Here is a 21,331-nt window from a genome sequence, read left to right as displayed (position 1 = left end):
TATTGCTGCCATCTGTAGGCTCTGCTTTCCTGGAAGGACTGTTTATCTTGTAAAATTTTGTTTTCCTTTTTTAAAAGAATGGTTTTGTTAAGACTCAATATGAGTCTTCAACTTCTCATTAAGTTCAGAAAAGTAATGTGGGTGTTCAATAGATTAATCTGTAAATGCAGCTTATCTATATTCCTTTTGAGACGTGATACTGGCCCACTATTTTTTCTTTGTGTTGGATTAATACTTCTCTCTGTAAAGTTGATACTACTTGGATTTTCTCCTTTATGAACTTTTCATTATAGCCTTTATGGATACATTTCTCCCCTACTTTGTGCTTGTTCTAGGAAATCATTCTGACTACTACAAAAGCGAATCATTTGTCCCTTGGGTATATTAGCCATGGATCATAATGGCAGCTATTAACTGGTATATAACTAGTCCCATCTACTGGCTTAAAGAATGTTTTTTAGTTATTTTGATTTTCATCTATTTGTATTTCCACATCCAAAAAATGGATAGTCTTCTCATTGGTCTCATATGACAATTTAATATTCCTTTTCTTACGTCTTACTCCCCTATATAACCCCTCCCATTACTAAGAGGAGTCAGTTTTTTCGCCAGTGTCTAAGGTGTTGGTCACGAGTAAAGATGTGCTGAGCTCCACTGGTAGTAATCCTTGCAGGGGCTATCCGTGCTGATCGGATCCGTTCTGATGTCCTTTCATGGGTTAAATGGATGGTACCCGGGCCTCGTGTCCGAAGAAACAACGTTTTGCTTGTGAACGCTTCACTTTGGGAGCTGGGCCCTGGAATCCAGTACTTTTTGGTAGTAAGGCCATAAAGTTTTTACTGGCAGGGTGATTTTGCAGGTCTAGGATTGTGGGTAACCCAAGGTTCCCGGGTTCCTGAAGGTTTCCTAAAAGGTCTCGGAGCCAGCCTACCGTGAAGGGTGAAGATTGGGTCTTTATCTCTAGTAAAACCCTGCTGCGAGGTTAAGGTAAGGGAGATCTTCTCAGGAATTTCTCCTATGTATAATGTTATCATACCTATGTGTCACCACTGGGGTCGTATTGAGCACTCTGACGCTGGAAACAGCAGAAGCCTTCATCCTCCACTCCTCCAGCCACAACAGACCCACCGGTAAGAAAGAGGGGGGTTTGGTCTCTAACGTGCCCCCAGATTGGATTTATTCCTCTTCAGGGGACATGCCAAAAAAGTTGGCTCTTTTTTAGAAAAAATATAAATAAAGGCCAGACCACGGCCGCTCGGCAGAGGATTTACCCCCCTCTGCAATGCTTTCCTTTGAAAAGGGGGAGCGTGGCTAACTGCGTCGGCTACACTTTTAGGAAGTGTTTTAAAGCGCTGTGTGTGTGAAGCTGCTGCCTGGTGGTGGAGGGACAGAGCAAAGACTTGGCTGGATCAGATTTGATGACACATGCATTTCACTTTGACACATTGTACTGTAAGAAGCTGGAATTAATAGCAGCTATTGTGCTGTACTATAGAATAGCAAGTTTACATTCTTTTGCTGGTAGTGACTCTGCTTTGTGCTTTAAAGCTGAGTGGCAAAGGGACCAGGAATTCCTCTAAGGGGTCAATGGTTACACAACAAAGTAAAACCATTTACAAAAGAATGTCATCCTCCTCTGAGAGTGCTGCGGCCGGTCAGATTGAGCCGTCAGGGGAAACTGTGCTTGCAGTCGCATAAGACGTTTCAGCCCCTGAGTATGTCGCACGAGAGGTTTTGTCTTCTACCATTGCCAATTTGGAAAAGATTGATGCTATTTTATCCCTCCATAGTGGGGTTAAACGTAGCAGATCCCCATCTAGTGCTCAAGACCCTCCTTTGGAGGTTTAGGACACTGGGGATCAGGCAGATCTTCCCAAAGATTTGGAAGATGCTGGTTTATCCTCTTCTGAATATCCTAATATAGAAGGAGTAACATCACAAGACGGGTTGCTTGTACACTCTAAGTTTTTTTATTTTATTTTTTTTCTGCCTGCAGCGCAGGCTCTTGATGATCCCATCTCTAAGTTAGGATCATTAAAACCACCTCCGTCTGGGGATGCCTTTCCTATTCATTCATGGCTAAGGAAGCTTATGTATGCTGAATGGGAACATCCAGATAAACATTATCCGCCTAAGAGATTCTCCACACTCTAGCTTATGGAAGATTTCTATAAGAAATGGGGGGTTCCAGTGGTTGATGCTGCGGTTGCCTCAGTGAATAAGAATCTCACATGTCCAGGTTGATAATGCGCTCATGAAGGATCCAGCAGATAAAAAGTTGGAACTTCTTTCTAAAAACCATATGGCTTTAGCAAGTTCAGCAGCGCAGCCGGTTCTTGCTGCAATTGGCATATCCCAGTCCATTAAGGAACAGTTTTAGGAGATGCTTAAAGTTCTGCCTGAGGAGCAGGCCCAACCTTGCGCTGATTTATCAGACGCAACGTGTTTCACAGACACTATGAGAGATGCTGTCATCAAAATCTCACAGCTTATGCTTGGACTAGTGCATTCTCACAGAATTCTTTGGCTGCAAATTTGGTCAACTGAAGCACTGTGTAAAAAGCTCTTGGCCAGTTTCCCTTTTCATGGTGAACGACTATTTGGAGATGATTTGGATACATACCTACAAAAGATATCTAATGGCAAAAGCTCTTTTACCAGTAAAGAACAAATTCAGACATTTCTCCTGTACCAGGGGCATAAGCCTCTAGGCAGTCTCGACTGCCTCAAGTGTCATGTTCAAGGGAATACCCCAAGAACAGCACCAAGGTCAGAAGCAATCTTGGGGCAGAAATCCCACAAAACAGTGTTAAAGCCTCCTTATGAAGGGGTGCCCCTGCTCGCTCGGGTGTGGGGGGGAGGCTCCTGCAAATCTCAAGGATCTGGCAGGAACAATATCAAGACAGATGGGTGGCTTCTGCTGTTTCTCTAGGTTACAAACTAGAGTTCCATATTTTTCCGTCTCCTCAGTTTCTAAAGTCAAATGTTCCCAATGGTCCAGAGAAGAAGGCTCTCCTTCTAGCACTGGATCATCTATTATCCAAGTCAGTGATATCAGAAGTTTCCTTAGAGCTACAAGGCACAGGTTTTTATTCAAACCTCTTTACGGTTCCAAAGACAAATGGGGAAGTAGATCTAGATCTCAGAGATCTGAATTGGCACTTGAACATCCGATCCTTTCGAATGGAGTCAATCCGGACAGTTGTAACCATCCTCCAAGGAGGGGAATTTTTTGGCTTCTATTTATATCAAAGATGCATATCTCCACATGCCAATATTTTCCACTCACCCGAAATTTCTGCGATTCAAAGTAGAAAATCATAATTTTCAGTTTGTGGTCCTGCCATTTGGTCTAGCCACAGCACCACGGGTGTTCTCAAAAATTCTGGCGCCTCTTTTAGCCAGATTAAGTGCTCAGGGCATTAACGGTCCTAGCCTACTTAGATTATCTACTGTTGATAGATCATTCAGTTTCAGGGCTAAACCACAGTTTGGGAAACTACCTGGAATCTCTAGGCTGGGTTCTCAACCTAGAAAAGTCCTCAACACCATCAAGGAGACAACAGTACCTGGGTCTGGTCATAGATACCATACAGAAAAAGGTATTTCTACCCCAAAAAAGAATCCGTTCCATTGTAGAGCTAATTCAACTCATCAAGGCAAAGAAAAAGCCTTCCATTCGGTTGTGCATGAGACTATTGGGAAAAATGGTGGCCTCCTTCGAGGCCATCCCTTACGTGCAGTTTCACTCAAGATTGCTACAAAACGCAATCCCGTCGGCCTGGAACAAGAAGCAAGAAGGTTCATGCCTTAGATTTTCCAATTCGTCTGGCTTCCGACGTGCGTCAGAGCCTAAATTGGTGGTTGATATCTAGCAACCTTCAAAAGGTAAAATCGTTTCTACCAGTCTCTTGGAAAGTGGTGACTACGGATGCCAGTCTTCTAGGCTGGGGAGCAGTCCTGGAAGAGGGTTTTTTGGAGATTCGAGCAGTTCGTCTGGCTCTAAAGTCCTGGACGGTCAGGATGAGGGACTGTCCTGTCAGGATTCAGTCCGACAATGCCACGGCTGTGGCTTACATCCATCACCAGGGGGGCACGAGGAGTCGTGCAGCCCAAAAAGAGGTGAATTGTGTTCTGTCTTAGGCAAGGGACGTTGTGTTCTTCCCACCGTTAGTTTTCATTCCAGGGATAGAGAATTGGCAGGCGGACTAATTGAGTCGCCAACAATTATTTTCGGGAGAATGGTCTCTTCACCCCGACATTTTCCTAGCAATATATCAGAGATGGGGTACCCCGGACGTAGACCTGTTCACGTCCAGATTCAACAATAAGGTCGACAACTTTGTGTCGAAGGCAAAGGATCTATTAGCTTGCGGAACAGTCTTCCCATGGGATCAGTTTTCTCTGATCTATGCATTTCCTCCAGTTCTGCTTCTTCCGCGTCTTCTTTGCAGGATCAAGCAGGAACCAAAGGAGGTGATTCTGGTGGCCCAGAAGATCTTGGTTTTCCGAGATCATAAAGATGGCAGTAGGAGTCTCTTGGGCTCTGCCATTACAGCCAGACCTTCTCGCGCAAGGTCCGGTATTCCATCCTACCTTACAGTCGCTAAATTTAAATGGTCTGGCTATTGAGACCCACATTCTAAAGGATCGTAGGTTGTCTCCTTCGGTAGTATCTACCTTGATTAATGCCAGGAAGCCGGCTTCCAGGGTCATTTACTATAGAGTCTGGAAGGCAAATGTTTCCTGGTGTGGCTCCAGGGGTTAGCACCCCAAGAAATATGTCATAGGTAGGATCCTTGATTTCCTGCAAATGGGATTAGAAATGAATCTGGCCTTGGATACTATCAAGGGCCAGATCTCGGCCTTGTCAATATTTTTGCAGCAGACTCTGGCTTCTCACTCTTTAGTCTGTAGCTTTGTTCAGGGGTAACACGGATCAATCCCCCTATCAAGGCACCTCTACATCCTTGGGATTTGAATTTGGTCTTATCGGCTTTGCAGGAACAGCCTTTTGAACCTTTATGTGAAATTCCCTTGGTTCTTTTGACTAGAAAGATGGTCTTTCTGGTTGCCATTGGTTCTGCTAGAAGGGTATCAGAACTGTCTTGTAAAGAGCCATATCTGATCATGTATAAGGGTAAGGTGGTGTTACGTCCTCATCCTGAATTCCTGCCAAAGGTGATGACAGGTTTTCAATTAAACCAAGATATTGGCAAAAGGTGAGTATAGCCTCAAGTTACCAGTAATTAGAAATGAAATACAAGTACCATCATTCAGGGTTCATAATGGATAGAGGTTGGTTGGTATAAAGATGCCCGGGCAGCTGCTCACACTGACCCTCAAACACTTTTAACCAACAAGGCAACAGATTTTTACTATACCGGTACTAGGTAATTAACAAAACAAACTAGTTAAAATAAATACAATTTAGTAAAGGCAAAAAAACAATTACAGACAAAAATACATTAAAATATACTCATAAGTACACCACAATTCATGAATTCCTAACGGGTCAATCACAAGAAAATTTCAGAGGAAAGGGGGTGCACAGAGTTTCCTCGACTAGTTTTGCAGTGGAGCCCGTTTCATCAGGAGGTGGATGATCTATGAAAAAATGTTACATTTAATCGTACAAAAACAGAGCACAATATCATCGGAAAGGGTTCATTTACAATTTACAAACATTTTTATGAAGAATAAGATCAGCTCACCCCCATAATAGAAACAGGATGCAGACAGGTGGGCCCGTTATTTCCCCTGGTGGTGGACACGGGGGATTGGTTGGACAAGCTCTAATTGAAAAAAATAACTATTTATTAAAAGTAATAGTATACACATGCTGTATCGTTAAAGTTTTACAACAGGCTGTAACTAGGTGGCCCAACACCAATAAGTGAACGTGATAACAAAGAAGGGGAAAAACAGAACTAAAAAGGGGGGGCGGGGGAGACAAGGGGATAAGGAAAGAAGGGGGAGAATGGGAAGGAAAGGGGGGGAGGGATAGGGGAAAAGGAAGGAGAAAGTGAGGTAAAATAGGGGAAAAAATGGGAGTGAAGGAGGGAGGGGAAAGAAAGGGGTAGGAAGGGGAAGGAGAGAGGGGAAATGAAGAAGAAAAAAGGGGGGGAGGAAGAGGGAAGAAGGGGGGCAAAGGACAGGTTGATTGGTATGAGGGAGAGGAGGAAAAAGGGAGGGAGGGACAAGGGAGAGGGGAAGGGGGAATGAGGAGGGAGAGAAGGGAAGGGTTAAAGTAATGGAAAAGTTATGGAAAAAAGAAAGAGGGAAAAGGAAGGAAGGGAGGGAAGAAAGGAAGGGGGGAGGGGGATGTGTGTAATAAACACACTAGTGAAAAGGGTAATTGAAAAAAGTGAAGCGGAGTGTAGGGGATCAAATTAGAACCACACCACTAGGGCCAACCTATTACTACCAAAACGGCAACCGGTACACACTTACCAGAACCATCAATGTGGCCTGACCAGAATACAGGGGCTTGGGCGGTATATATAGGTAGAATTGGCAACAAGGCTGGTGATAAACGAACAAGCCTAGATACTCGTGCCAAAATTACGGCTGATGAAACTGATGTAGGCACAATGCTGGGAGACTAGCAACATTTCAAACTTGGGCTTAAGGGATAAATACGTATGGAAAAAATACACCATCAGACATCAATGCCAATATAAAGCACAGAGAGGACACCATTCAATTATAAACATACCCAGCACATCAACATTCCGCCGAGGAAATCATTTGGATCGTACAATGTTATCAGCCATGGCACCTGGAGAGTCTGCAAACCCTGCCGATCCAACGGACTATCCGACCGTTAAATAGGCTCCTCAACCCCTATGACCGCCTGACGCACGCCAGAGAAATAGCGGCGTCCGAAGTCAGGGGGTCAACCCCCAACAACATCAGCCGCACAAATGGTTGCGTCTACAGTCATGGGGTCTGTTCCTCCACACTGCACAGGAGCAGCCATCCAGTGCTACCGCGCAAGTGCGCTGGGGAAAAAAAAGATAATTGTTTGTTCTTTCTTTCTTTCCAAAGCATCGATCTAGGGAGGAAAAGGCACTACATTCCCTTGATGTAGTCAGAGCGGTCAGTATATTTAAAGGCGACTGCTCAGGTAAGATGGTCCAAAGAGAGGACAGGCAGCATCAAAATCCACTATTTCCAAGTGGATTCATCGAGTCATTATTCAGGCTTATGGTTTAACCACTTCGCATCCAGGCCAATTCTGACATTTCTCTCCTACATGTAAAATTCCAAATTTTTTTACTAGAAAATGACATAGAACCCCCAAATATTATATATTTTTTTAGCAAAGACCCTAGAGAATACAATGGCGCTCGTTGCAACTTTTTAGCTCGCACGGTATTTGCGCAGCAATTTTTCGAACACGTTTTTTTCTGAAAAAAAAACAGTTTCATGCTTAAAAAAAACAAAAAAAAACCAGTAAAGTTAGCCCAATTTTTGTTGCATAATGTGAAAGAGGAGGATACGCCGAGTAAATACCCAACATGTCACGCTTCAAAATTTCACGCGCTCGTGGAATGGCGCCAAACTTTGGTATTTAAAAATCCCAAAAGGCGACGCTTTAAATTTTTTTACTGGTTACATATTTTGAGTTACAGAGGAGGTCTAGGGCTAGAATTATTGCTCCCGCTCTAACGTTCGCGGCGATACCTCACATGTGTGGTTTGAACACCGTCAAGCGGCGGAACAGCCGCTATGATCGTTCTTATGGTGCAGGGAATCGCTGGCTGAAAACGGCAGTATCTGAATGATGTCTGTGGCCTCAGGCATCATTTAGATATAACCACTGAAAGCCCATGACGTCAATAGACGTAGTGTGGGCGCCAAGTGGTTAAATTAGAAAATTTCTCCTTTTTCATGTTAAAGCACACTCAACCAGGGGGATTAGTGCCTCTTGGGCGGTGCATCATCAGGCCTCTATGGCTCAGATCTGTAAGGCTGCCACTTGGTCTTCAGTTCATACTTTTACCAGATTTTATCAAATCAATGTTAAAGGTAATGAGGATATTGCCTTTGGGTACAGTGTGCTGAAGGCTGCAATATGAGTCCTCTGACTTCCTGTCTGTTCTGTGTCCCCTGATGTAAGAAAAGAAAATAGGATTTTTATAACAGCTTACCTGTAAAATCCTTTTTTTTTTTTTTTTATGTACATCAGGGGACACAGAGGTCCCTCCCTTCTTGGTATACACTTGTATTGCTTGGCTACAAAACTGAGGACTCCCAGTTTCAGTGTCCATCACCTGTCGCTCCGATGTAACCCACATAGTAATTACTATGGCTCTGTGTCCCCTGATGTACATCAAAGAAAAGGATTTTACAGGTAAGGATTTTTATATTAAATTTTTCAAAGAATTGGATCAAACTGGTTTTATCCCCATTCCAAATTCTAATGCAATTGTCTATAAATCTTCTGTACATTACCAATTGAGTAGGGATATATAACTTCATCTTTCCATTTGGCCATAAATATATTAGCATTGCTTGGGGCATAATTTTGCTTCCATTCCAATACCATTTAATTGTCTGTAGTAGTCAGAATTGAACCATAAATAGTTGTATTGTAATCCAAAAGCTAGACATCTTAAAGTAAATCTTTTTTGCTTTGAAATAAAATTCCTGAATCCATCCATAGCCCATCTCAAGGCCTGAATCGCTTCATCACGATTTAATAATCGTATACAAAGAGAATAAGTCAGCAGTAGCTATCAGCTATTCCTGTTGTGGTTTGATTTCAATAGTGTTCAGTAGAGGGAGTCACCGGGTCAGAGCGTTAAGTAAATGTGAAAAAGGATGGATTTTTGAGATTGGTACTCTCTCGCAAAATGGGGTTGAATATTGACTTTGACCTCAATTGTTTTATTTCTGATTTTTAATTATTTGTGTAGCTTTGGAATTTTTTCCCTTATTGACAATTGAATTGGTTCCTATCTCAATTAGTTGTGATTTTTTTTTAATTAGTATGTTTATATGTAATTCGGTATGAATGTTTCCGTGATTTGCCACCAGAGGGAGCACTTTATAATGTTTATTTTAAATATATTTTAAATATTATATTTATTAAAAGTGGGAAATATTATTTTTAGGAAGGTGCAGATTGCGCTATGCAACTCGTTTTGAAGAATTGTTTATAAAGATCACAATTTGTATTCTCCATAAGAAAATTGTTAATCATTGGAGTATGTATAAACATGATTGACGACATGATGATCCAATGATTCTTATGTCACTATGGCAACCGATGCACAAAGTGTGGCTTAAATCCCATTCGTCACATGGCTTCATTTCCCTTGAGAAAGTCACGTGACCTGCGACGCAACGCGTCGGGAGGAGGCAGCGACGTCACCTTTGGTGTTTCATTATACCAGACGTGCAGTGAGGAGGAAAGCTGCGTGCACCACTGATCGTTTTAAGAGCGTTTTTGAACCAAACCAAATGTGAGTGAATAGCCTACATTAATTGGGGGTTTATGAATACATGGCAATCTTGCGCATTGATGTCGTGTTTTTTTTTTTTTTTTTTTTTGAGAGCAACTTTCATCAATTTGGGAGAAAAACTGACCATTTGAACCACAGGAAATCCATAAGCTCCTCAGTGGGGATTCATTATCTAAAGTGTTATTTGGATTTATGCATTCTCTGAAGGTAAATATGGACTTAATCTCCATATTTCTTATCATATTTTTATTAATATTGTGTGTATATTTGGATCATACTACTTTTCACTGAGGAAGGAGCTCTAAGAATTGTTTATGGAGTACAAGTTTGGATTATTGGATATTATATTGTTGTGCGATATCTATAGTTAGGTTTAAGCGCACTATTTTTATTGGATTATTTTGTCTGTGGCAAAAGAGCACAATTAAATAGCTGCAGCTGAACCAGTTTTTCCCATTAGTAAGCTGGTCCATATTGGCACTTTAGTAACCTATTGTTATAAATTGTTTAAAGAAAGCCATAAAAAGTCTGATTAGTTTGCGAGAAGCCATGTGCGGGACACAGCAAACATGTGGAAGATGCTATCTATGGCAGAAAAATAACACTGCACATCACCCTGAACACTCCATCCCCACGGTGAAACATGGTGATGGCAACATCATGTTGTGGGGATGCTTTTATTCAGAAGGGACTGGTAAGCTGGTCAGAGTTGATGGGAAGATGGATGAAGCCACACAGGGAAATCTTAGAAGAAAACCTGTTAGTCTGCTAAAGGCTTGCGACTAGTGTGGAGATTCACCTTCCAGCCGGACAATGACCCCAAACATACAGCCAGAGCTACAATAGAATGGTTTAGATCAAAGCACATTCATGTGTTAGAACGGCTCAGTCAAATCCAATTGAGAATCTGTGGCAAGACTTGAAAATTGCAAATCCCAAACTAGCTGTGCTTTGCTTCCATCTCTTAGATTTGTAGCACATTAAATTACCAATGTATTTCTTCAGTGATTTAATTTCAGAGCGGTGGTTTAGCGAACATGTAACACATGCTCTATTGTTTTCTAAGGCACCTTACTAAGAAACAATGACTGCAGTCAGCCTAATAATAAACCTGTATATTTCTCTTTTTATTCAACAGTTTAGCAGATGGAAAAGAATATCTCTTCCAAGCAAAAGATGAGGTAAGAAAATTTTTACAAATGGGGTGTGTAGGAGGTTGAGTGCCTAAAGTGGAGTTGCACAGCTACAGTATAGAAGGAGATATATATATATATATATATATATATATATATATATATATATAAATATATATATAAATATATATATATTAAAAATTTTTAGGGGTTCCAGCAAAACCTATGATTGCCCTTTCCAGAGCAAACCCAGAATACCTAGGTTAGGTATTCAAGCTCTGTTGCAGTGCACATTTTTCCAGACTTTAACGATTTAATCAATGTGCCTGATTTCATGGTCAAGTTGATGTGGTTCTGAGGCTATATTGCTCAACTTTGGTGTAGTCTGCCAAAAGCTTTCAGAACCTAGCTGTTCTGTCGGCTAGGGGTACTTGAATCCCAAGACTGGTTAAGCAAAATTACAAATGGTTTTAAAAAGGTAAAAAACATTAATATATGTACAGTGTTGTGAAAAGTATTTGCCCACTTCCTGATTTAATTGTTTTTGCATATTTGTCACACATAATGATTCAGATCATCAAACAAATGTAAAAATTGCACAAAGGTAACTGGAGTGAATCTAAAATGCGGTTTAAAATGATTTAATTGAAAAAAACCTGTCCAAACTTGCCTCTGGGTGAAAAGTAATTGCACCCCCCTTGCTAAATCATGAATGGACTGTGATTAACCACCTCAATACAGTGCACTTACGCCCCCTTCCTGTCCAGATCAGCTTTCAGCATTCAGTTTGAATGACAATTACTCAGTCATGCAACACTGTACCCATATGAAACTTGCTTCCTTTTTTCCACAGAAATAGAGCTTCCTTTTGGTGGTATTTAATCACTAATGTTTTTTTTTTAAACTTACATTTTGTGAAAAAAAATGCCTTTTTCTTTGTTTTTGTCATAAAATTTTGCTAATTAGTAATTTGTATATATACATTTTGGCCAAAATTTATACTGCTACATATTTTTGGTAAAATAACCCAAATTAGTGTATATTATTTGGTCTTTGTGAAAGTTAGAGTCTACAAACTATGATGCCAATCACTGAAAATTGATCACATCTGATCAGGCCTTCAGTACATCAGGTGAATCTAATTTCTTGAGACACTAACAGGACAGTGCAAATACCCCCCAAATTACCCCTTTTTAGAAAGTAGACATTCCAAGGTATTAAGTAGCATGGTGAGTTTTTTTAAGTTATTTTTTCCCACAATTCTTTGCAAAATTAAGATTTTTTTTTTTCTTTTAAATTGTCATATTATCAGGTTATTTCTCACACACAGCATATGCATACAACAAACTACACTCCAAAATACATTCTGCTACTCTTCCCGAGTATGGCAATACTCTTCCAGAAGTTTTTGGAAAATGTGGAAAAAATAAACTTTTTTTTTTTTTGCACAAAGTTGTCAATTTATACAATATTTCTAACATATAGCATGTATATAGCAAAAATCACACCCCAAAACACATTGTGCTACTCTTCCCGTGTATGGCAATACCACATGTGTAGGACTTTTACACAGCCTGGCCACATAGGCCGAACATTGAAGTAGAACCTTCAGGCGAGCTAGGAGCATAAATTTCGCATCTCATTTCATTCCTACCTATCATACTTGAAGGTCCTTGAGCACCAGAACAGTGGAATGACCCCATTTTGCAAAGCAAACACCCCAACATATATTCTATGAGGCATGAGCTGCAAATAGGTACTTGGGTACTCTGATGGGCTGGTGACAGGTACTTGGGTACTCTGATGGGCTGGTGACAGGTACTTGGGTACTCTGGGCTGGTGACAGGTACTTGGGTACTCTGATGGGCTGGTGACAGGTACTTTGGGTACTCTGGGCTGGTGACAGGTACTTGGGTACTCTGATGGGCTGGCGACAGGTACTTGGGTACTCTGATGGGCTGGTGACAGGTACTTGGGTACTCTGATGGGCTGGCGACAGGTACTTGGGTACTCTGATGGGCTGGCGGCAGGTACTTGGGTACTCTGATGGGCTGGCGACAGGTACTTGGGTACTCTGATGGGCGGGTGACTGGTACTCAGGTACTCGTCTGGGCTGTGACGGGTGCTCGTCTGGGCTGTGACGGGTGCTCGTCTGGGCTGTGACGGGTACTCTTTCTTGGGGGGGGGCAATCAGTGTGATTAGTGTACACTGTAAGCGGTAACGAGATGTTACCGCAATAGCCTCCTCACACACGATTGGTGTGTGAGGAGGAAAACCCGGTAACATCTCTTTACCACGGTTTGTTTACATTTAGTGATCAGCTGTGAAACTATCACAGCTGACCACGTGGCTAAACAGAACCTCCACAACCAGATCCATCCTCGCCACTAAGGCCATAGGATGGTACCTGGACCCTCGATTCAAGAACGAGGTTTTGCCTGTAAGCTTCACTCCAAGTGCTGGACCCTAGGAACCAGGACTCTCTTTGGTCTTGCAATATTACCTAAAGTTGTCCTGAGGGGTGCTATACAAGGCCCAAAGGAGCGGGACCCCCATGAAAAGGGCCCCAGTCTTTGAAGGTTTAAACTACGCTGCCCGCTGTGATGGGTGAAAGTTGGATCTGTCTGTTAAATCAGCAGTATCCTGCAGCAAGGACAAGGTAAGGGAAGAAGCTGTGCTTTTTCCTTCAATATACCTTAAAAATACCAAAATACCTTAAAACCTTTATGAACTTTTTTATATATTTTGTTTGTTTTGAATAGAGCGCTATATCATTGTCCATATACCTTAAAAATGTCTCCTCTATAGGGAGTAACTTACACTACGCTGCTTTAGCTGCATGGTTTAATTACAATCCAGCACTTCCACCTAGTAAGGGGAAACTCCCTGTTCCTCTGTGGTTTTAAAGACTATAAATCAGAGGGGCATGTCCGCAAGGTCACGTGGCGCTGTGTATGGATGTAATGTCCACACACAGCACTCCCCGCATAACTGAGGGGGAAGCGCTGAGGATGCCAATCAGGTTCCACCTGAGGCTTTATATCATGGACACTCATTTCAGAAAGACTTTTTAACTGAAGAGAGGCAGTTTGTCACACTAAGAGACACCAGAGCGCTGGACACGTAAGGCATTTCCAGGCAGGAAAAACTATTGTTACTTAGCAGCAAAAGAACTGTTATTTTGGTGACATTGTCTTTGCTAGAATTGTTGTCAAGCAAATATTTTGTGTATACCTCTGCCAGACCTACCGTAAAGGTACCTAAGGTGTCACTCCCAGGTGCTGTGAATCCCAGTTATGCCTCCATACTGTCTTCCTCTTTGGAGAGATCAGAAATGGCAGGCCAGGGTGAGTCATTGGAAGCTAGCGGTGGTGCAACTGCATCACGCACTTCAGTCGCTGTATGTGTGACTGAAGATGCATTTTTCTCTACCTTGCAAGGCTTAGAAGGAAGATTAGGGGCTTTAATCGCATCCTCCATCCAAGTGTATAGGAAGCGTCCTAGATCCCGCTCCCCCGCCTTAGACTCTTTACAGTCAGTGGAGGGTCCAAAAGAATTATGGGGTATTGCTCTCGTATGATCGGGAGGAAAAACATGCCGATTATTCCTCTGCGTAGGAAACAATACTTTAAGTTCCTACTTCACAATCTGAAGTACAGAGCCTTACAAAGATGGTTCGCTCTGCTTTCGTGCTACCCCTCAGTTAGCTGAAGGTCCATTCTCCTCCTTGGGTTCCTTGGTTTCCTGTCCACGCTTACTAAAAAAGCTTATTTACACCAAATGGGATTATGCAGATAAGAATTTTTCCCCTCCAAAGAGACTCTCAAGTCTCTATCCTATGGAAGAAAGATTCACTAAAAGATGGAAAGTTCCAGCAGTTGATGCTGCGATGTCCAATGTGAAAAAAAAATTGAACTTGCCCAGTGGACAATGCGCTCATGCTTAAAGATCCAACAGGTAAGAAGTTGGAAGGTCTTTTAAAATCCTCTTTTCCTTAGCAGGTACTGTTTCTCAGCCTGCAATTGCAGCTATAGGCATCTGTCAGTCCTTGAAGGACCAGTTCACAGATGAGCTCCCTGCACAACAAGCACAGGAACTGGCCAAGCTACCGAAAGCATTCTGCTTTGCTGTAGATGCTATGAAGGATTCTATTCACCAGGCATCACACCTTGCGCTTGAACATATGCAAAGGACCTTTGGTTAAAGGGTTGGTCAGCTGAAACGCCTTGTAAGAACCTTCTAACTAGTTTCCCCCTTTTAGGGAGAACAATTATTTGGCGATAGTTTGGATAAATACATTCAAACAATTTCCAGTGGAAAGAGTACTCTTTTGCCAGTCAAAAGAAAATATAAGCGTCCTTCATTTAAACTGTTTGGCCTCCACCATCAGACCAGGCATAAAGGAAGACCTGGGGCCGCAAGTCTGCAAAGCAGAATACAGGACCTTGTTATGAAGAGGCATCTCCCCTCACCAAGGCGGGGGGAAGACTTCTGATGTACTCAGAAGTCTAGCAAAGGGAGATTCAGGACAAATGGACTCTCTCCACAGTGTCTCTAGGATACAAGCTAGAGCTTCGAGAGTTTACACCGCCTCGTTTTCTGAGATCAAACATTCCCAAGGATCCAGGGAAAAGGCAATCCCTGTTGCAAGCATTAGACCGATTATTGGCTCAAGGGGTGATCAGACAGATTCCCCAACAAGAGCAAGGTTTGGGGTTTTACTCAAACCTATTTACGGCCCCAAAGCCAAATAGGGATATCAGACCAAGTCTAGATCTACTGAGTCTAAATCAGTTCCTGAAGTTCTGCTCCTTTTGCATGGAGTCAATCAAGTCAGTCATTTCCATCCTGCAAGGAGAACTTCTGGCATCCATCAACATCAGAGATGCATATCTGCATGCCCCTATATTTCCTCCTCACCAGAGGTTTCTGCGGTTCGAAGTAGAACAGAAGCATTTTCAGTTTATAGCCTTGCCCTTTGGGCTTGCAACAGCACCTCGGATATTAACAAAGGTATTAGCCCCACCTCTAGCCAGGTTAAGGGCACAGGGCATAACTGTCTTGGCTTAGATGATCCATTGTTAATAGACCAGTCAGTGGCTCGCTTGAAGCAAGGTGTAGCCATTACAAGCAGTTACCTGGAAGGTTTTGGTTGGATTCTCAACCTAAAGAAATCTTTCTAAGCCACTAAGAAGGCTGGAGTTTCTGGGCCTGATCATAGACACAGCCCAGAAAAGGGTGTTCTTGCCTCCCGCAAGGATCAGCTCCATACAAGAGCTGGTGAAGATGATCAGGTCGAAGAGAAATCATTTGCATCCTTCGCCTTTGCATGAGGTTGTTAGGGAAGATGGTAGCTTAAAACAGTATCCTGTCTGCTTGGAACAAAACGATTCAAGCTTTGGACTTGCCAATGTGGCAGTAACCAACTGAGGCTTTGGGACACTCATGGGGACAATCTTGGAGCCTACTGAAGGGAAAGTCCTTCAGATCAATTATCTGGAAGGTAGTAATGACAGATGGGGGGAGTAGGCGCCTTGCCCATCAACATCCTAGAGATTCTGGCAGTGTTATCTGGCTCTAGAAACCTGGACCTCCAGGTTAAAGAATTGTCTTGTGAGGATCCAATCCGACAGCTGTGGCATATATCAATCACCAAGGGGCACCAAGAGTCTCTCAGCTGAGAGAGATGAACCAGATTCTAACTTGGGCAGAAGAAAATGTCCCATGCCTATTGGCAGCTTTCATTCCCGGAGTAGAGAATTGGCAGGTGGACTATCTAAGTCGCCAGCTGTTATTTCTGGGGGAATGGTCTCTTTACCCTGAAGTGTTTCAGGCTGTTTTGCCAAAGATGGGGGACTCCGAACATAGACCTTCTAGCATCCAGATTCAACACAAAGCTAGTCAACTTTGTGTCCAGGACAAGGGACCCACTCGCATACAGAACAGATGTATTGGTGACCCCGTGGGATCAGTTCTCACTGATCTATGCATTTTCCCCCGATTCAGTTACTACCTCGAGTTCTTTGCAAGATCAAGCTGGAAAGAAAGTCTGTAATACTGGTAGCATCAGCATGGCCCAGAAGGTCATGGTATGCAGAGATCGTAAAGATGGCAGTGGAGGGTCCATGGCCCCTCCCACTAGGGCCAGACCTGCTATCTCAGGGGGCCGATATTCCATCCTACTTTACGAATGCTAAATTTAACGGCTTGGCTATTGAGACCCACATTCTGAAGAAACGTGGGCTTTCCAGGTCAGTTATCTCTACTTTGATTAATGCTAGGAAGCCAGCTTCGAGAGCTATATATTATAGAGACTGGAAAGCTCATGTTTCCTGGTGTGAATCCAAGGGTTGGCACCCTCGGAGATGTATCATAGACAGAATGTTTGCCTTTCTACAATTAAGCATAGAGATGAAGTTGGCCCTGAGTACTATTAAGGGCCAAGTCTCAGCCTTATCAATTTTTATTTCAAAGACCGCTTGCTATACATTCTTTAGTCCAGGGTTTCATGCAACGAGTGCTGCGGATTAATCCGCCAGTTAAATCACCCTTAAGTCCTTGGGACTTAAATTTAGTTTTGTCGGTGTTACAATAACAGCCATTTGAACCGTTACAGCATGTTCCCTTAGTCCTTCTGACTAGGAAGCTGATATTTTTGGTTGCTATATCCTCAGCAAGGAGGGTTTCAGAATTGGCTGCTCATTCTTGTAAAGAGCCATATTTGATTATTCATGAGAACAGATTGGTGTTGCGCCCTCCTCCAGGCTTTTTGCCAAAGGTCGTTTCAGGCTTTCATCTGAATGAAGATATTGTCCTGCCATGGTTTTTCCCAAGACCATGTTCCAAGGAAGAAAAGTCACCGCATTGTCTTGATCTCGTGAGAGCAGTGAAGATCTATTTAAAGAAAACTGCTCAGATTCGTAAGACTGATGTCTTATTCTTTTGCCAGAGTGTCCTAAAAAAGGACAGGCAGCGTCGAGATCCACTGTCGCTAAGTGGATTCGGGAAGTTTTATAATTCAAACTTATGATTTAAAGGGAAAGATTCCCCCATTTCAAGTTAAGGCACACTCTACCAGAGCGGTTGGTGCTTTTTGGGCAGTGCGTCACCAGGCCTCCGATCTGCAAGGCCGCGACTTGGTCTTCAGTACATACATTTGCAAAATGTTATCAAGTGGATGTAAGATGGAATGAGGATATCGCCTTCGGGCGCAATGTTCTGCAGGCAGCAGTATAAGTCCTCAGGTCTGGGGGTTACCCTACGGGTTGTGCCTCCCTCCCCTCAAGTAGCATTGCTATGGGACATCCCACTAAGTAAATACTTGAGGCTCTGTGTCCTATGATGTATGATAAAGAAAATAGGATTTTTAAAAGGGCTTACCTGTAAAATCCTTTTCTTGGAGTACATCATCATGGGACACAGAGGTTCCCCCTCTGTTTTATGGGGTGAGAGTATATTGCTTATATTGCTTGGCTACAAGTGCTCCTGGAAGGAGGAGGGGTTATATAGGGGAGTCAACTTCCTGTATTGGTTATACCAGTGTCAACACCTGAAGGTAGGCCCATAACCCACTAAGTAAATACTTGAGGCTCTGTGTCCTATGATGTACTCCAAGAAAAGGATTTTACAGGTAAGCTGTTTTAAAAATCCTATTTTTCTGTGTATTTGTTTGAATGGAATTCGGCTTTAGGCAAAACTATTTTTGCCCCACGATGCTCATCTATAAATTACCTTAAAATGGTTGTAAACCTCAGCTTGTGTACTTGTATCAATTAGGGCCACTAAATGTCTTTGCTGCTTTCTTCCTCTGCTGTAACTTGAGTCACTTCTGTTGATTGACAGCCTCAGCTGTGCTCCTGTGTGCTGTGTGAAATGGTGTGTGTATAATCAGCTCTAAGCTCTGCAGAGTGTAACTTCAGCTCTCCGTCCCATTTTTTTCTGACCACTCAGACAAGCTTTATGAATTCTGAACTTTCAGCGGCTGAAGAGACCTCACATAAACAGGGTACACCTTTATGTAGGAGGATCTGTTTTATCTCTGTGTATCACCAGTCACTTCACTGGATATATGTAAGGGTTTACAACCACTTCAAGGATTGAAGTTGTGCAGCTTTGCAAGAGACGATTGCAGGGTTAAAATGGTCCTCGCCCAATGTTTATATGGCAGTGACATCGGAATTAAAGAATGAGGTTTTATGTATATTTTTAACAGTTGGAAGTATTTATTCAAGGCACTTTCACCATAAATACCAATGTTGTATATTCCTTTTGCTACTGCTCTACCTAAGTGTTTTGCAGCATGGAAATGGACAGTGTTGCAGTATTGTGGCCCTTGAACATTATAACATTTTCAAACAAGCTGAAAGACATAAGATTTTCAAAATATGACAAACCAAGTCCTTACAAGGAATACTGATAGCATAGAGCAGTACCTATTTACCTAATTTGAACTGCAATCCTGTCATGTGATGCTTATGACCTGAACTGCAAACATCTGTACTGTAAGGCAACCTTTTTTCTTTTTTTTTTTTTTTATGAATCTCTCCAAAAAAGGATGACTATTGTAATATGTATTAAATGCTAAAATAAACATCTTGGCTAACATAGAACACATTTTAAAGTAATGGTTACCTTTTTTTTTTCCCTCCCTCACAGGCTGAAATGAGTAGTTGGATGCGCGTGATCAATGTCTCACTACCTTCCTCTCCTGGTGACAACTCAGACCATTCCCCCAGTGCACCCAAAGGTTTAACACGGGCAATGACTATGCCACCAGTGTCCCCCAATAGTGCCACAGAGGCCATGGTAACACTACGCAACAAGGAAGGAAAAGAGAAGGACAGAGAAAAACGCTTTAGTTTCTTTAAGAAGAAGTGAATCCTGTGATGGCTGTCAGTACATGCTCCTCTGATCAGATCCTCACTGCTTATAAGGCCCTAACAAGCCAACAGCATGGGATCTTTGGAAAAGGGAGGGGCTAGGGTGGATGTGTGGGTGAAAAAAAATGACAACTGCATTTTATATATTAAGCATATTATTCACCTCCAATGATGAAGAGACTTTAATGCCGTCAACTGCAACATAAATTGTGGCATCCTAGCCAGCAGCTCCTGTTGCACTGAAAATAATTGGGTGGGGGAGCTTTTTGCAGCTCTTTTAATAAGGTATATGAGCTGTTTGGGGGCGGGGCGTCATTATTCCATCTTCATTAAATTCCTTTGTCTGTGTGGGGTTGTTTATTGTCTCTACAAGCATGTCCAGCCATGGTCTTTTACATGACATCAAGCATTGGAGATAAGGTGCACATTTAGCAGTGTACAGTGGAGATGCAATAAACTGAAAGAACTCAACCATGTGATGCCTCTTACTGACATGAAGACATTGGATTCTTATTGTCAGATGGCTTAATTCTAACAGGGTATATATAGTCATGCATGAATGTTGTATTCCTTATACTCACAAGTACTGACAACGTGTTATCAGTACTGCAGTTGTACCGATGATTCTTTAAAAAGCAGATCTACTAAATACTGCCAGCAACTAGGCAAGCTGAATTATGTGTCACAGGTTCCCTGATAGTGAAATTACATATGGTTGCAAGTGAACCTGTTACTCTAGCTAATATGTGTACACTGCCAGTTTACTTTAAATGGACACTATTATCTGTAAAAATACATTTTTGATTAGTTTTGTTTTAATATCATCCATTTGTGATTTATTTATGATGTACTGTATAGAGCCTAGGGCTAGTCACACTTCTGCTTTTTTTTTTTTTTTTTAAACCTATCATCCAGGTAGACAGCTGAAAAGCTTAAACTTTAGCAGCACAAGGTTTTGTTTAACCAAATTCTGTACTTCACAGCAGTTGCAACAAGTGTGGCCCTCAACATGTCCAGATCGGCCTGAAAAGTAGCTTTCTTTTTGTAAGTTTGCTGTTAGTAAAATAGATCACATCTCTGTAAAATGTTAAGATGAGACACAGGTGTGCACAGCCTATTGCATTAGGGTGTGCACCCCAAAGCTCAAACATGCATTTGTCCATGGACATATATGGACAGGAAAAAAGTGCCTGTTTTTTTTTTTTTACAACCCGTCTGTAAATTTAAGGATAGTTTGGGAATACAAAGCTGGGGTGTACACATGCTGCCACTGTGATGCTTTGTTTTGTGACCGTGACAGGAAATATAACCTCTTGCTTTCTGTGGTGACAGTACCTGCTGAACATGACCCATTCAAGTGATTGGAGCTGCTATGCAAGCACCTCGCAAATGTGTGCAATGCAGGTGGTTGTATTATACTCATGCACAGTTCTAGGGGTTAAAGCAGGTGGTGTGGAGGTGATGCAATGCCTCCTCACTGCCTGTCAAATGCTCTCTTAAGAGCATTCTGAATGCAGATTGCTTTTCAAAGACCAAAGTACATGTAAACGAGTCCCTAAAGAGATGCTGGGGCTGACCAGGAAGGGGTTAAAACAGAAACATCACCCTCTTGTGAGCAAAAACCCCATCAGTTTATCCAAATAGCAGATTTGTAGTCATCCCCCCAATAGTACTTAAATGGGGGATTAGGGTGTGCACGCCTATAAGGTTGGCTTTGCACAGACAAATATTGGCACAATGATGACATTCACAAGTTTGCAATCAGTAAAATTGTCAATGACATTGTGCTCACTTATTCAAGTGTTTAATGTTATCCAGTAAATGTTATTTATTTGTTGGAACTTG

The 21,331-nt window shown here is 42.2% G+C and overlaps 1 protein-coding gene across 2 annotated transcripts in view; it reads left to right on the top strand.

Annotated features, from left to right (window-relative positions):
* LOC143933943 (spectrin beta chain, non-erythrocytic 1-like) overlaps positions 1–20,305 on the top strand; it is a gene marked incomplete in the record, with an annotated part of 1,131,488 nt that extends 1,111,183 nt beyond the window's left edge. For both annotated transcript variants that reach the window (XM_077457128.1, XM_077457138.1), the window contains 2 exon segments: positions 10,612–10,654; positions 19,263–20,305. In XM_077457128.1, coding sequence (XP_077313254.1) covers positions 10,612–10,654; positions 19,263–19,484 — 265 coding nt within the window.
* Positions 20,306–21,331: the final 1,026 nt, after the last annotated feature.

Source organism: Lithobates pipiens, unplaced genomic scaffold (genome assembly GCF_037356315.1).
Source record: "Lithobates pipiens isolate NorthernLeopardFrog02 unplaced genomic scaffold, aLitPip1_a1.2 Scaffold_10, whole genome shotgun sequence".
Classification (NCBI taxonomy): Eukaryota; Metazoa; Chordata; class Amphibia; order Anura; family Ranidae; genus Lithobates; species Lithobates pipiens.
Note: the sequence above shows the minus strand (reverse complement) of the source record. Positions and strands in the feature narration are given on the sequence as shown.